Source organism: Anabas testudineus, chromosome 2, assembly GCF_900324465.2.
Source record: "Anabas testudineus chromosome 2, fAnaTes1.2, whole genome shotgun sequence".
NCBI classification, from domain to species: domain Eukaryota; kingdom Metazoa; phylum Chordata; class Actinopteri; order Anabantiformes; family Anabantidae; genus Anabas; species Anabas testudineus.
This window is the reverse complement of record NC_046611.1, coordinates 23163194-23180463: the sequence shown is the minus strand read 5'-3', so window position 1 is coordinate 23180463 and position 17270 is coordinate 23163194. Positions and strand designations below refer to the sequence as shown.

The 17270-nt window shown below is 40.7% G+C and overlaps 2 protein-coding genes across 2 annotated transcripts; both read right to left on the bottom strand.

Annotated features, from left to right (window-relative positions):
• Positions 1–309: 309 nt before the first annotated feature.
• bdh1 (3-hydroxybutyrate dehydrogenase, type 1) lies at positions 310–3731 on the bottom strand. Its single transcript, XM_026361924.1, has 5 exons — positions 3484–3731; positions 2974–3084; positions 2397–2538; positions 2157–2309; positions 310–1568 (listed from the first exon to the last, which is right to left on the bottom strand). Exons 1-5 carry the CDS (start codon positions 3694–3696, stop codon positions 1102–1104), a joined length of 1086 nt encoding a protein of 361 aa, XP_026217709.1. The 5' UTR covers positions 3697–3731; the 3' UTR covers positions 310–1101.
• Positions 3732–4690: 959 nt separating this feature from the next.
• gyg1b (glycogenin 1b) lies at positions 4691–16676 on the bottom strand. Its single transcript, XM_026363026.1, has 8 exons — positions 16581–16676; positions 12871–13006; positions 12569–12743; positions 12313–12475; positions 8117–8243; positions 6819–7035; positions 6548–6586; positions 4691–5552 (listed from the first exon to the last, which is right to left on the bottom strand). The coding sequence occupies exons 1-8, from the start codon at positions 16585–16587 to the stop codon at positions 5403–5405; spliced, it is 1014 nt and encodes a 337-aa protein (XP_026218811.1). The 5' UTR covers positions 16588–16676; the 3' UTR covers positions 4691–5402.
• Between the last annotated feature and the right edge of the window lie 594 nt (positions 16677–17270).

Sequence of the window (17270 nt, the reverse complement as noted above, 5' to 3'; positions counted from 1 at the left end):
AATTGGGACATTAACATCATATGATAGACAACAGATGATGCAGTGTGTGATGATGCTTGTGCGCCACCCAGTGGCCACTTGTATCTTTGCATGTAGGAACATCATCCAGACCAATCTCACATTTACATTTAGCTATTTGACAGTTATCAACAAGTTACGAGTGAGGTACAAAGCAAACAAATACCTAAGGTAAGGAGATGAACTTTAAAGTAAAGTGCTCCAGAAAGAGCTGGTTCAGTTTTTTGGGTTTTCAGTTTTTTATTTTTATTTTTTTAAGTGCAAGTGTCTCAAACAATATACTACACATGATCACATTTTGGTCCCTTTATTTGAAATTATTTTTGAGAAATGACTTGTAATATTGTGAAAATAAAATTCTACATTCATTCACATGATTCTATATACAAAATACTCAATCCACCGAGGAGGGATGAACAAGCTTACTGTTCAAACGTGCCCATTTATTAATCGACCCCGCTGAGTGAAGTAGCGCACAGAGTCTCATGGAGCATGTGAGACAAAGTGGGCTTGTTTAGTTACGCAACTCTGGGGCCAGTCGAGCCAAATCTCACTGCAGTCTTACAGTAGCTGACCTTGGTTTGTTCCGGCATCGGCCACAACAGAACAGCAGGAGCCTTCTCTTGAGCTCTACCAGCTTTGGTCCTCGTGCCAATGGGGCCCCAGAAGATTCCCATACGGCAAAAATGACAAGTATTAGTAATTAAAAAACGAACGTAAGGGTACAAACACTAACTTTTTGTTTTTAAGATAACGCCACAGCAAGTAAAAACAAGTATGCAGTGCTTGTAGATAAAAGTGATAGCCCTGCTGAAAGTAGTTACTACTTATCAATGAATGTATCTGTATAGATAAAAGTTATGGTTCTTGTCAGATATAGAAAAAGCAAAGTGCAATAATTTACTTACAGTTTAAATAAAACATTAAGTTTTAAGGCTTGATCAGTGAATGATTTCAAGTGCTGAGGAATACATAGCAGAGACCCCCTGTAGTCTGTAGATCTATGTAGTAGTTTACAGTTGGAAAATATGCTGCAATCTGTGATCTGAGGGCGAAACGGAGGGAGCTAACACAACTTGTCTTTTAGAAGTAGAGTAAGTCAGATATGGCGCCAGGCAGGTGGGTCATCAGCTGCACTCTGATCCACCAGTGTGGCTCCATGGGGTTGTATCGTGTGTAAGGACGCTTGGACACGATGGCATCAGTGATGTCATCCAGAACAGGCGCCACATCCTTCTGTCCGCTGTTGCAGTATGAGCGCATCAGAGCCATGTGGTGCTCAAAGTGGGTCTTCCCGTAGTCCTCCTTCACATCCGAAGGGGCTTCAGCCCAGAGCTTGTTTGCAGTGGTGGCCACAATGTCACGGGTCAGGATGCCAGTGGCCACAATGAAGTTCCCCGGTTCTATTACGGACACTTTTACTCCCCAGGCCTTCATCTCATAGCGAAGACAATCAGAAAAAGCTTCTACACCGTATTTAGATACACAGTAAGGTGAACGCAAGAGATTTCCCATCCTCCCGTACATGCTGGCCACATTCACAACACGACCTGCACACAGAAACACAAGGCATCTGCAACCAAAGCTCTGAGCGTCAGTAAACAGTACATTACTGTTAATGTAGCACCACCAGCAAGAACAGAATGTAAAATAAAGTTAACGATCTCTGGCTCAAAGCCTGTTAAGCCTCGAGGTCTTCACTTCAACTGGCTTTAGAGACGTTCTTAACGAGACTATGACCCGGAGCTCCGCGCAGTAAATAATTGAACTACATTCTTGATGAGTCACTAATTACCAACTTATTAACAGCAGTGCATCACAGAACTGTTCTGACGGCTACTGACATTTTTTCCAACAAAACGTATTTGACAGTTTCTGAAAAGCAAGCATTCGGCTTTTCTGTTTGTTTTAACTAATATCCTTCAAGCTGTCATTAAACCTAAGCTGTGGAATAAACTACCACTCACAGACACCATCATGTGTTTTTACTAAGCTAAAAGCAAACGTCAACATTTTACCCAGACTTTTAAATGACTACATTCATATTGCCAGGTTATATATTTAGTTTAAACACTTGTGATTTTGCACTCTAAATAACTTTTGTCATGTTATTATGTAAAACAGCGACAGTGGCTGACCTTTGGCTCTGCGGATTAATGGCAGAACGGCTTTGGTAACCCTGATCACGCCCCACAGGTTGACCTCTGACACCTGTTTGTAGGTGTCCATGGAGGTAAATTCCACTTCTCCAAATGTTGACAAGCCAGCATTGTTCACCACAGCCCACAGACCTGGATCACAAAGTGTAAGAAAGTCGCAGAGGATTAAGTTTCTTTTTTTTTCTCTAAGACAGGTGCTAATGCAGGATTGTCGTTTACCTCTCTCCGAATCTTCCAGGTTGTCTTTGATATATTGAACAGCCTCGTTCACCTGCTCCTCGCTGCAGACATCCAGCTGAACCACCTTCATGCGATCTGAATGAAACTCCTCCAGCTCCTTTGCACCTTCTCCACCTTTATCCTGAAGGGATGACAGCTCTTCCCAGTTACAACAACTCAGTAAAATTTAATTGCCTCAAAACTTTACCGCATGCCTGCAGCCTCCAAAAAAACACTTTAACAACTATACAACTATCCTAAGCTGTTGCTGCACTAATGATGGATGAAGTCACTAAAAATAATGTAAATAAAAGTTAATTATTATTTGTTTGAGCGGCACTGACTCAACATTTTCTGAATAGATCATTTGCATTTTAATATGCATTACATCAAAAGGTTCCTCTTATAATTAAAATTAAACAGCAGCACAGACACCAGCCTCAAAAATGACCATGAAGCTGAACCACTGACAGACACTGACAGGCGTAACCCCTTCTGGTAGGATTTCACTGCACTTAGTGCTGCATCAGTTTTATCCGGGAATATTTAGAAGCCTGGATTTTGGCTTAATCCATACCTTCAGAAAACATCCAGCAAAGACAGTGAAACCCAGCTTGTGCAAGTGTTTGGCAAGTGCATGACCAAAACCACTGTCGCATCCCGTAATAAACACAGCTTTCCCCTTCACCTGCAGAGAGGGGTGGAAAACAGTGAGGCTTTGTCATGTACCCAAAAGAAAACACACACTGTAGATACAAGATAAGAATGGAAAGCTTACACAATGTCTGCAGCAATTTACAAGTGAGAATGTAGGCTTCATTACAACTTGTTAACAGAATACCACCCCAGCGAATACTGTGCAGAACCTGCACTATTTCACTATTTACAATATTTATGATGCTAATACGCATTAATAGCAGTATCACATCGCTTATAGTCTATTTCCTCAAAATTAATTCACCTTAAGGATCTACCTACATGATATATGAAATAAAATACGCTTTGCATCACTACAGGATTACATCTTATATAAAGGACAGTTCAGTTCCCTGTTAAGAATAACAGTGCACATTGCGATCATCATTACCTCCACCAATCCTCTGGGAATTCGTGGCGTCGCAATGTACAACACAAAAAGTAAATACAGCACGACTATGCACTCGGCTGCACTCGTCTGGGGCAATCCCAACATGGCCATCACGGCGTTCAGCAGAGCAGGGAGCCCGAAGCCCAGCACGACCGTCACAAGAACAGAAAATGAGACGAGAAGTGCAGCTCGGATCACGGGAAGCGAGGCCATCTTGACGGACTGCTGTGTTTACTTTCCTGGCGAAGCGCTGCACGTCATCGAGCCGCGGGGTTACGTCACGACACGCCCCCTTTAAAACAACCCCGAGGCTGCTTCGGCGCCAGGACGCTAACTCTGATTAGCACCATTACTGATCATAGACAGAATAAATTAGACGTGAAACGCGGTCGTGTATCGCATGCGAGCGCCTTATTGCGCCTTTCGTCAATTAACTTTAAATCATGTCCTCAAGTAACGGTTTGTGAAGTTTAAGAGAAGATACTAAACTTTCACAACGTTCCGCAAATATTTCACGTAACTTAGGCCTAACTTAAGCCAAGCTAGCGTTTAGTAGCAACGCTAACCCCCTCACGTTTAAAGATTTATCTTATAGTGCAAAACAAAGAATAACAATAATGTTTGGTTATTAGTTTACGTTTTGTTGATGTCACTGACTGAAGCGAAACCGGAAGTAGTTGGGAGTGAACCCTCTTGCTCCAGTTTAACTGCAATTTAAATTTATGTTATTTATTTAAACAGGCTATAACTATTCAATGGCTGTTTGATGGTAACGTTAATATTACAAACCAAGCGAGCGAGCAGCCGTGTTAGCGCTACCCGGCAATAAGAAGGATTAGTTACCCAAACGCAGATTGTATTTATGTCGGAAAGCTAAACCTATTGTTTTTGTAAAGCGGAAGTCCGCTTTCAAAATAAATTCACCATGTGTAATAGCATGTTCTATGTTTGGTTTCTCAAACGCGAATTTAGGGTTGGACTATAATTAATCTGATTAAAACCAGATTTAAATTGCTTGTGAAATTTTAAATTATGATAATTTGTTTGGTATCTTTAACATGCTTCATGGAAAATCTGACAGAGATTTCTAAAATCTCAGATAAGTACACATCAAATGCTGGAATAAAGACATCCTCATGAGTATGTTGCCTTATGTCTTTAGCACAGTAGACCCTGTATATGTTAAAGAAAACAGCAGCCGAGCAAATTCAAGACTTTTGATGTTTTTAATATTTTCTGATGAAAGATTTTGTGGTACAACCAACAACCAAGTTATAAACTTAATGAACTACAGAAAACCTGCTCACCAACAACAGATGATTGGATGATGGAGGTCGATAGAGCAAGACACTAGGGTGATTGGGAATCAAGAGTCATATATATGTATATATGACTTATACATACATATGACCAAACTATTGCCTTTAGAAGTGCTGTAAACATGTTTTATATCTAAGATAAACAAGCTGCTCAACCCAAAAAGCAAAAAAAATGAACTCTGACAACATATCAATGCTCAGAAGACGTCTAGATGACTGCATAGTACAAAAGAAAAAAAATGAAGAATGTACATGTATGTGACTGCAAATCTTAGTAACATTTATACAAAAGACCCAGTTCAACTATTATTACCATGTTGTTTTTTATAAAAAGAGCTTTGAGCTGAAAAAATGTTAGTTTTGCATAGACAATTATTAATAATATTTAGCTTTTCATTTCCCATTTAAGAGGCACTGTCTTTGGAGTATGGAGGGGGTAGTGTTGGTGAAGGGAGGGACTCAACTCATTTACAGTTGAGAAATGGGCAAGAAGGTAAAATACAACCTGTTTTGCAATATGTTCTTGAAAAGATCTATGGTGACAGTTTGTTAAACTGCAAATGCTCTTTTGTTCTTTTGTCATCCCGTTTTATTCCTTTTTTATTTGAGAAAGGTGTCAAGCTTTTTCTTGATATTGTCAAACGAGTCCATTCCCATGTAGTCTGCCTGACCTTGCTCCCATTTCTGCTTCCGTTCTTCTGAGGACAGCTGGGGTTGGAGTGCTTGATCATGTGAAGAGACGCTCTCACTCTAAGCACAATATAAGATACAACATAATAATGAAACAAATAGAAGAGAAACAGAAAATGACAGAAAACACTCACACTTGAGTGCAAAGCTTCATGAACAAACTGAACTTGCTGTTCATAGCATTTAAAAAAAAAGAATGTGTCTGGATTTTTAAGTTTTAAGGTGCTCATATGTACAGTATATGACAACAGGTCTTGGCAACTACAGCCATCTCTGTTTGGTCTCGGTCTCTGTTTCTGCACTCCACAGTTCAGCCGAGACTCGTGTGAAACTCCAGGAATCCTACAATGCTAAATCGAGTCAGTGTCTTTGAAACTTACAGTGCCTCTTTCTCTACGACTCTCAGCTGAACTGTGGCGTGCATTCTGCCCCTTGTTTCTTACAGCATAGATGTGCTCTAGGTGCAATTTATAAAACAGCATTCGGGCAGAACAGAAACAATTGCAGCATACTAGACCTATAATTATGTAAATAATACAGCATGCAGTTCAATACCACAAGACCAGCTTAAAAAACCCAGAGCCATTTCTTTCACGGCCAAAGGCAAACACGAGCGGAAGCTTTTGATTTTAGAAAAATAGCAACGATTGTATTAAACCGGGTGTGACGGCTCTAGTGCCTTATTGCTGTGTGTGTTGTTCCTTGTTGCAGCTTTCTGCTGGGTGAGAAGTGGTTGAGCTGCCATAGGCAAATGTTCTTGAGTTAACTTTCCCAGCCAGCAGGCTTATGAACTTGTCTCTCTATCATGCACCGAGATTTGTTATTTTGTTTGGGTTACCTTTTTTGGTTTTGTAATTAGACATTAGACATTGCACATGCTCGTGCATTCATACATTTCCTTTCACTACTGACTTTCACATCCTAGACTTATTTTCTAAATTTTATTTGTTTATCGTTGTTAAACTGACAGTGCACCTCCCTCTTCTATTGTAGCCTATGTTTTTTGGCTCCTAACGTATAGAAAAAATAAAAAAACAAACACATCTTCTTCATACCTGTTCACTCTCATAAGTGACAGTGTCACTGTACTGGAACTTTATGAGACAAAGAAGGAAAGAGAAAAGAGGTACAGAACATCATCCAGAATCAGAGACAAACAACAAAATGTCTACATTTCTAATTAACAAATCTTTCTAGTTTTTGTAGAGCTCAGTATGTTAATAGTAGGTTGTAAGAAGTTGGTTATGTCACACCTTGAAAGCTGTTTGAATGGTCAGGTGTGTTTTTGGAGGCTGCAGGTCCAATAAGACAAATGTGTTCACTCACCTCCACACATCCGGAGTGGAAAGGCTTGTCTCCATATTGCTCCTGTAACATAGGCACCACAGCACTGGAGTACAGGCTCCACCAGTCCAGCAGAAAGGTGGGGTGTGTGGTGGCCTTCTCCACACTCCCTGTGATCTGTTTGGCCTTCGGGTCAAATGTGTAGCTCCATGGCTTGGTCTTCCCTAGGAAATGGACCACTTTGGCATTGCCCCCATATCTGAAATAGGCCATAAAGTAAATGAGCATTAGAATATAGATGTCTACATATTTTAAGGTGGATTTAGTTAAGTTTTTATGGACTGTCATTCAAAGTGTAGCTAGACAACTCTGTGTTTTTTAAACAAATATTGTTTAATTCATATTATTTTATTATATATAATTATATTTTTATATTTATATTTCGGTATTCATCTGAAAACAGAAAAGCAGCATAGATGCATTAGATTTAGCAACATTAAACTCATTAAAGTTTAATAAAGTGTCAGTGCAGATTAACATAGTAGAAGTTTTTAATTCTCTCCTGAAAAACATTTCAGTTTTGGAGAATTTGAAAAAGTCAGTACTGGAGAACCCGCTCAGCACAGGTGGCATGTTTATTACATTTTTTTATAATGTCAGAGGCTATATTTTGTGTTATAGTATATTAAATTGTGTCAGTTAAAACCTGTTGTTATAAATGTCTTCCTAGTACTGGCAAACTGCATCTGTACATCTAAGCTGAGCCCCAGAGGGGCTTGTTGCATTGTGTTTGCCAGACCTTTGAGCACTAATGCTGACAACTACCAACAACTGAATACATGTTTATCGCAGATGGCTGCCAGGAAATGCCAAACCTGAGGGCTTGTTGATGAGGTTTGTTTCTATGAGGACAGAGGTTTAGACACAGACAAATGGGAGGGGGGAGCACAATGACTAGTCCTAGAGACAAACATAGACGTCTTTAAATGAACTGCTCTATTTTGGTCAATCAGCTGTTGGGAGTTCAGAGTGGATATCCAACCCAGAGCTGAGGCCTGCTGGGGGACACATGGGCACAGTTGCTGGAATCTTATTTCTCGTCTTGCTCGTAACCTGATGTCATGTCACGATGCGACTACAGGTTCATGTGATGAGTGTATCTGCTTACACCATCGCTTTGCATCCCATATGCAGGAATTCATTCACACTGACTGACTCACTGTTGTATTATAATACCAGTGAACTGTTTGTGCCGTGTTGGCTTAGTAAAAGTTGAAAACACCCCTCTCGCTACACTATGAATGTCACAAATTTGACCTCCATCGCGGACGGACACTCACTGCTTGAATGCTGGAAGGTAAGTGTAGATGGCTATGCTGCTGAGGTTGTAAATGAAGGGGAGGTGTTTCGATATGTCAGCGGTTGCCCAGTTACTGAAGAAGCCATTCAAAACACCCTGGTCTCCTCCTACAACAGAGAGGGGGGGGAAATCTCTCAGACATATCCATCTTTGATTCTGTTTGTGCAAGACAGCAACACAAGGCTGAAAAATCTGTTATGGGGTTAAAAAATGTAATTTAATTTGTTTACAGCCAACTTAGCCCATGCAATGCTTTGACTTGACAGTTTACAGCATGACTGGATAACTTCACTGAAAGAGAAAGAGCTGAGTGAGCGAGTGACCACACCCATGACTAGTACTTCATTCTGTTCACGCTGTGCTACATTATTACGCGGTTTACTAGGATCTGTCCAGACAAGCCGCCTGAGAAATATTATCAAATAATATTATTTGGAATAAAACTATCCGACTTGCTAGAAGGCAGAAGCACCTCCAAACACAGTTTTTGACAGATGGTGATGCTAGTTTGCGTGTTGAATTGTGTACTCACATGCTACATATTGTCAATCACTGGAACAAAATGATTACATTTCTCACCTAACAAAACAGAGGTAGTTGAGTGCTCTACCTGTTCATTCACTTTATGATGGGAAAACTGCACAACTGTGTGTTCTCCATTGCTTTTAGTGAAATGTACCTATTAAACCGCAAACTGTTTATTAACCGATATGCTCCATGACTGTGGTTTCTGATGATAACTGTATGATGCTTACTATTAGCAAAGTTCTTTTACTGTAGCTTGTGTTTTTAAATTTCTAAAATGTGTTAGTTTGATTACATCAAAACATTTAAACAATATCAATATTATAATTCTCAAAAAACTTATGAAAGATATTCATTATCAGTACCGAACCTCAGGTAACAGATCTGCGTCAGTATGGAAAGTTTTCTAATGACAATCCTATTCATGACCAGTCAACTTTAAATAATACAGCTAGACACAAGGATTTTAAATGATTCATGTGTGTGTGCTGGTGATGTGAATTAACACAGCCCTCTGGGTTCTCACTCATTTTAAAATTTGCACTTGGGTTGCCTCTGGTCCTAGGGGCCCTATTGGAGGGCTCGACAATCACTCGCTATCCCTCAGTTTGGCAAATTTAGAACTGGGGCAGGCCGTGTCATAGCCGTGGCTTACATAAACACACCACAGGGGACAGAATGGGGTGCAGACATACATAAGATTACCATCCTGTCAGTCAATGAATTTCCACAGCACCAGCAGCACCAAAGTATCATTTAAAATCAGATTACAAATGAACATCTACAAACCTTTTATTCAATGAATCATTCCCTCTGTTACGTCACCAAATCCGCACTTGACCAGCCTTACCACTGAATTTTGAGCCAAGCAAAAGCAGTTGAACTATTCATGTTCGACTGCTTCACCTACTAGGCATACAGTAAGTCACTGGACTGAGACTGGCACAAGATGACATGTTGGCTGTTAATAGAACTTTCACATGTAGCTCTTAAAAAGCACAAGACTGCACAGTCTGTTAAACCACAGACTGCCGCAGTATAAAGTCAAACACATTGCTGCTGTTTGTCTGAACCCATAACCTCCACTGGGGATTGCAAAACTTAATATAGGGCTGAGTATCTTCATTTTGAAGGGATGAGCAGAGCTCAGCAAGAATGTGCATCAAACTCTGCCAGTTTGTCTTGGCTGCAGACAACACTGGAAGCACAGATGCAGAGATAGGGCCTCTGGGTTCAACCACAGAAAATAATTTTTCTGCCATCTTTGCTCAATAATTTTGCAACAGCAATCCTGATCTACAGAGAGGTGCACATGTATTCCTTATAGTAAGGTGGAAATTTAACAGTAAAGGTCAGAGCAACTTCATTTTGTGCCCTAGTGCACGTGAAAAGAACATCCATGGCTATTAATAAGACAGCGTTGCTCATCAGCATGCCATCAGGCATACAGACACACTGTAGCATATTGCATATAAAAATATAAATAACATGATACTAAAAATGACATGAATATCCACAGAAAAGGAGCTGTGTTTAGTGGAAAAAAAGGCGTTGTGATGGAAACACAAAGGAGTCGGCACTTGAAAGCATTGGCCACTATTGGGCAAACTAATTGGTTTTTCCACTGAACTCCCCCTGATGGAATCTCTTTCACAGTGTCACAGGGGATTACAGCGTGTGGCGTGTGTTCAAAAAGTTCTTAACAGGGATAGACCTTGGCTCATTTGAGCCATACTACAAGTTGCATCTTGCTTTCAAAACTGCTGCTTTTGTCAAGTGACATTTTTGAGGTCATTGCACTGTAAGGAAACAATTCAACTGATATATTGAGACCTGATGTTCGCTTATCTAGACCCATCGTGGGCATGAAACATCATTCAGAGCTTGGAAATACAGCGCAGGAGTACTCTGACAAATCCATCCTCAAAAAGTTCAGCTGCTAGCTTTAACTCGAGCTTTCAAACATGTCATGGTCTTGATTACTGGATGGATCTCAGCTGTCACAATAACAGATAGCTCCATGTGCTGATAAAGACCATGACGTGGTTAAAAGCATAACAAAATTAGCAAGCAGGTAGTAGTAGTAGTTAAGGATTATTTGTTGAAATACAGATTATATTGTCCCACAAACAACAACTAATTACAATACAGAAGTGCCAATGTATGATGTAAAGAGGGTTGAAAATGTTTCAAAATCAGAGAGCTTAGCAAATAATACAGGGGAGGGAATTTTTGCCAATACTGAATTACTATGTGAGTTATGAAGTCCCAGATTCTGATGGTAAATTTGCTGATAGGTGAAAGCTGCAACGTAACACTGAACAACAGTTCACAGCCATTTCAAGAATTCTGTCTGAGGTGATGTAATGTTATACTTTAGGAAGCTTGACTGTGTTTAAAAGGATATTAACACAAACATGAGTAAATGTTGTGTCATGGTAAAATATATTTGGAATGGTTTTCTCTAAGTGACTGAATCCAGAGTTTTATGCGATCTTCCTAAAAGAGCTTCAACTTTTTCTGGAAATCAGAGGTGGTATATTTGCAGGATATAAGAATCACAGCACTTTACTCTAAAAATGGAGCAATGATCATTCCAGGGAGTAATCTAAGAAGAACTCTTCAGTAAACCTGTTACAGAGCCAAAACAACAACCACAATTCAGCTACAGTACAGTATGTCTCATGGAGAAGAGTTCTGAATGTCAACTGGTGCTCTGTGCAAAACAGGGCCTCTCAAATTTAACCTCCACCCCACCCCAGCGAGCCCCCGAGAATAACTCAGCAGAGCTAGAGGGTCTGTGACTAGAGAGCCCTGTGTCCAGACACCAGGCTCAATGAAGCTCTTACTTAGACCAAAAGACAAACAACTTCAGTTTAACTTCATGCCTACATGTTTGAGTATGACTGAAAAAACTAATGACATCAAACTGTACTAAGTGGTACACCAGAAATACTTGAAATGTCTGACATATGAAATCCTTTATTGTATTTGGCAATCATATGTGAAAAAGTGTATTTGGAGTGAAAACTGCATATGACATACATAAATGTTATCTTAATATCATAAATCGCTGTGTTCAGTCTGTTTGCTCAGTAAAGTGAAAGGATCTCATTATTAATATATTAAAAACAATACATATAAAAACCAGAATGAAAGAAAATACCAGTTTCCAGCTTTGAAAATTTTTCCAAAAATGTATTTAAACAAAGTGGGGCAACAAATAAGGATTCTTACTATTACTTATACTATATTAAAATGATCAAAAACTAAATTGCATTTAATCAATTATTGTTTTATGTTAAATAAAAATCCCAAAGTGCTCAAGGTCATCTCTTGAACTTGCTTGTCTACATGTCTGCTATGATCCAAATTTCAACACCTCCTGAGTCTGTGACAGTCTGTGCAGACTCTCAACAGATACCTGAGTGTAGCAAAAAAAAAAAGTGACTGTCTGCAATGCTCCAACTTCACAAAGAGAACTGATACTTCAAATTTTTAAAACTTCGATACTCAGGCTACTATGGGGATCCATATTTCGACTATGTGTCCAATGGAGAGCAAGCAGTAATGAAGTGAAGCACAAACGTAAAGTGCAGACTCAATAAGCACTAAATATGGAAAAGGGTAAATATGTACATTGGTTCTTACCGTCAAAGCTGCCGTGTTCTATACAATACTGAAGCAGTTTGCCATACGTCTCCATAGATGGACAAAAAACAAACACACCAGAATTGAAGCAGTCAGGCCAGCCGGGGTCGGGAGCAGCTGACAATTCTTCTCTGTCAAATAGCTCATCTATATTCGAAAGCACCTAGGATGTAGAAAGACAAATACATACGTTTACACACCTGGTGCAGCATTGTGAATTGTTAGTGGCAATGAAAAAATGCTCAGTGAGGTTCACCAGTATGTCTGCATCCAGGAAAACACATTTGGAGTAATGTGTCAGAGTCCAGCAGTGGAGTTTAGTGAAGGTGACGCCCAGTTCGGGCCTCTTCATCAGGGCCAGGTGTGCCGTGTCCCCACTGTCCAGCACGTCCACCACCCTCACCTCGTCATAGATCCTCTTCAGCACAGACCTAATGATTCACAATACTATGAAATGAATCACCATCAACAATCCAGCTGGAAAACATCACCTGACAGAAGTGCTAACAGGTGTTATGAACAAATGCTGTGCCACTGGTTGGAGGTAAGATTTCTTACTGGCAGGGTTCTGACACTTGTGGACCAATGAGAGCTACCAGCTTCTTTGATGTATTGTGGTTTTTGAGGGACTGGCCCAAAACCATGGCTCCTCGAGCGTAGCTGTCATTAGTAGCCAAAGTCACAAAAGCCTGGTCTGTAAAGGAAGGAAACAGGATGAAAGTCGTGATTAGATATTATTATCTAATCACTAATAGTTGACTGACTGACAGCTCACATTCATTTTGACACTGATGCAATTTATTTACATTTCAGTGTGCAGCAAATGTGATGACATGTTGTCACATCTTTCACGTTTGGCCAGTTGTCTGCAGGACTATGAAACACAAACTAAACTAAACATTTGTGCAAAACACAAAATGTTCTGCTAGTGTCTAAATCATGTGGAAAGTCAAGGATCTAATCAATTAATAAGTTAAACACAATTACTCAAAAACAACGTGAAGTTCTACGGAATGCATTATGGTCTGTACTCTGGAAGCTATTTCTCACCTGGTCTAAGACAAATTTGACTCAAGTACCTGGTACTAGATTAAATGTCTCTTAAAAGTGAATTTTATTTGCAGTGTGGTGCCTACTCCGTACCACCACCTCTCACCACAGGTAGGAAAATCTGTCAGCTACCTGCCAAGTCACGTCTCAGAACGATGGCTGCTTGTGAGAGGAAATTAAGATGATGAAATCAGCAGCTGAGGAGCCTGTGTGACTGTAGCATATGAGCCAACGTGACTCCCACTTGGACTGTCTATTGCCAATGAATGGCAAAGACAGTCCGACAGTAGGTACAGTAGTTTGTGCAAAGTGTTTACAGGCTTGACGTTTCTCCAGGTTGGAGCCAGTCAGTCAGAGTGTACTGTTAACTGCTCTCACTGCACCACACCTACTTTCCTTCACGCCCCCTGTTCCATTGGTTCACCCAGCACTTCAGTATTTCTGCATGTAGCCTAACAAACACATAACAAATAAAGTTAAACCTCATTTAGTTCAACCACAGCCCAGCTTCAGGGAATTCACACCAGAACCCTGAGAGCTTCCTGTGATGCACACAACAGTTTTCTGAGACAAAACTGCTGACTATGACTTCTTTACTTGCTGCCGTTTACTGGTTCCATGTTTTTTCAATCTCTAGTCTAATAACTTGTCTGCTACTCAATATCTCCTGAATTTATAACATTTCAAATTTAGTACTTTTTATTTAAACAATCTTATTGTTGGGGGAAGCCTGATGGTGGCAAATAAGACAGGTTGTTAACCACAGCTAATGCTACCTCATATCTCTCAAGACGAATTTCAAAGGAAGTTACAGAAGATAGTAGGTGAGGGTGTTTTTTTATGCGGATGATACTATCTTATATGCCACCCGCACCACCACAAATCAGGTCTACTCCAGATAACAGGCTGACTTCGACCTGCAGACATCCTTTTTCAAAACTACAAAATATGTATATTGCACAATAATGAACCACAGGTGTTCCCCTTCCAATGTGTTTTGTTAATGCCAGTGTAATTAATAAAGTCCAGCACGATAAATCACTATGGTGAATAGTACTTATTCTATTAGCAGGAATCTGATCAGACAGCAGCTTGTCCTACAAAACGTGGGTCAAACATTTTGCTCTAGAATTTTAAATTCATAGTTGGTTTTTCCTTTCAGAACAACAATAGGTAATAAATCTCAGCTGTATGCTCATGCTGCTGCCCCCATCCTTAAACCACTTGACTCTGTTTACAACAACAGCTTTGCCATATGGCCTGCTAGGCGTTATATGGCAAAGCTGGACTGTCAGCACTGGCATCTAGAGGACATCAGCATAGGCCTTAGCTGAGCTACCAAGATATTTAATATCCTTAGTTCAGCTCAGAGGTCATTTCATAACACCTTATCAAAGGCTGGCTTTTAAAGTGCCTCATACACGGCTTGAAGATGGACATACTCATTCATCTCAGAGACTTTAAAGCAGGGCTTCTCCTTCTAATAATGTGTGTGTGTGTGTGTGTGTGTGTGTGACAGAGACATTTGTTTGGGTAACTTGTAAACTGTTGTTTATCATGTAGCCTATATGTTGTATGTATGTATGTGTGTGTTGATGAATACATCAACCTTCTCATTGAAGGTAACACCCTTGACTTGATTCTATCTTGCAGGATGGTGATTTCTGACGTGTCTGCCCCGTCCCATCTGTTATATCACACGACTTGACGACGACTGAAGCGATGGCCTGTATTTGTCATGTTGGTGCACACACTGACCCACCCACGCAATTCCACTCTGACTCCTATCACTGCAGCAGCAGCAGGTCCTGTTCAAAACTAAACTATATCAGCAATTTAAACACAGCTCTAAAGCGAGTGTGGATGGTTGCTGTCTCTACGTCTATGTCAGTCCTGTGACAGAAGGGTGCCCCTTGCCTCGTGACGAACAGCCGTTGGGAAAAGCTCCAGCACCCCTCCAACCCCTGAGTGGACAATGGATACACAGCTCTGTGTAGTCTTCAGGATTCAGATGAAACCACTGGACTTTACTGTTCTTCAGCAGGCCTGCATACTGCAGCGTTCTACCTCCAGTGGCACATTTTGTCCTCATACTAAATGCCCTCTGGCTGCTGCTAGAGCAGCATATTTTTCTCATTAACAGTAACAAACACGATCCTTGAATTCTTTTTTACACTTCAATCTAAATTTTTCAAAAACGTCCACCTCTTAGTTATTTTGTTTTCTGCAGTAAAACAGATGAGATCAGATGTAAAACTGCCACGGTTTAGCTGCGGAAACAGTCACACATGTTCAATCACAGATCACTTATGTGTGTCTGACTACTCAGACCTCTAACAGATGCAGAGACCGTACTTACCACATCTGACTCAGCCGGGCACATTAAAACCAACCTATGCCTTAACTTTCTCTCCTTAATGGCTTATGTGTTTTTTACTTCTGGGACAACTGGTGGCTCGTTTACAGTCTCAGTGAATCTCTTAAACCTAGTACCTACAGTATAGCCCATGTTGTGCTGATTAGATTATTGTAAACTGCATCTCTCTACCCCTTTTGTGTCCTCAAGCACATGAGCCCTAAGACAGTGTCCATCTCTCCTCGCTCTCTGTGCTGGAGCATCCTAGGACCACTGTCCCTTCCACGCTTGTCAATCCCTCTTTCCAGGTGTTATAAAATCTGGATCTTGGTCCTCAAGGAGTCACGGTGGAGAGGAGAACTTGTGGTTCAGCTCCTGTCTGTTGGCAGCACCTGGGATTGTCTCAACACCCACCTGGATCATCATCATTTTCTCATTTTATTTTCTCATTTGGTTCATTAGCAGTTTTATACAAAGTTCTTAAAGCTTTTTTTTTAAAGTGCTGTTAGAGGTTTCTGCACACATGTCAAGTGTGCAACCTGGTGTTCAATAAACTTACATGAATGACACTTGGGGGTGTCGTTCCCAGATACATTCATTATCTGATGTGTTTACAGTTTTACAGTTAGTGAGTTAGTCACTACACACTGATGAACTCTCTGCTCCAACAGCACTAGTTTACCAACAACAGACTAAAACACACAGATCAAAGACTGACTGTCATTTCCACGACACCTAATATTGTTACTGTCCAAGTGCGTGAGACTTTTTAAAGCTTAACGCAAACACTACTTGGCTACTCGGTGAAAACCAAAACTAGTCTCGCAGTTTTGCAATGTCAAAATCCTAAAACGTTACATACCAGACATGACTGAAGACGAAGTCGAAGCTACTTTGTAGCCTGGACTCGAAGACACAGCAGCTTTGCTTGGAGAGAAGGAGCGACTAAATGAACAGAGGTGGGTTTATAGCGGTGCGCCAGGAGCCAGGCGCAGCGTCATGTGACGGTCCCCACACACCCACCTGCTCCCAGCATGAGCCCAGGGAGCCCAACCATTCACAAGCCTGCAAGTCTCCTGAGTGTAAAGGCACAAAAGGCCTTTTTTCCGCACTTCCTGCACCTTTTAAACTCAACAAGTCGCATTTCGTTTCCATTAGATATGGAGCTGAACTGGAGTCAGACATCAGCGACATTCCCGGGACATCACTGTGCAGCCCTGACCTTTCAAACAGCTGTCGTGTTTCTCCCCCTGCGAGTGTCATCGTAACTCATGATGACAATGTGCAGGTGATGCTGTCGTGAAGTGCTGAGCTCAGGGGCGAAACGTCACCGCAGTAAACATTTGGTATTTTGTCTCCATCTTGTGGAATAAAACTCCTCCGACGCGCTGCAGTGCAGAGAGTCAGAGATCTCAGTACAGCTCTTAAATTAACTCTCATCACACCTGACATTTTTGGAAATGTATCTAATGGTAACATGTATCCTAAAGATATTACATTTAAATTTTAAAACGAATGTTTAATTAAATTTACATTTATACAAGGTGTGTGT

Coding starts and splice junctions, on each gene's coding strand:
- bdh1 (XM_026361924.1), bottom strand. CDS start 3,696: ATGGCCTCGCTTCCCGTGATCCGAGCTGCACTTCTCGTCTCATTTTCT. Junction 2,539..2,973: donor TTGCTGGATGTTTTCTGAAG/GTATGGATTAAG, acceptor TCATCCCTTCAG/GATAAAGGTGGAGAAGGTGC. Junction 1,569..2,156: donor ATTAATCCGCAGAGCCAAAG/GTCAGCCACTGT, acceptor TTCTGTGTGCAG/GTCGTGTTGTGAATGTGGCC.
- gyg1b (XM_026363026.1), bottom strand. Junction 12,476..12,568: donor TCCTGGATGCAGACATACTG/GTGAACCTCACT, acceptor TCTACATCCTAG/GTGCTTTCGAATATAGATGA. Junction 8,244..12,312: donor AGAACACGGCAGCTTTGACG/GTAAGAACCAAT, acceptor TCTCTGTTGTAG/GAGGAGACCAGGGTGTTTTG.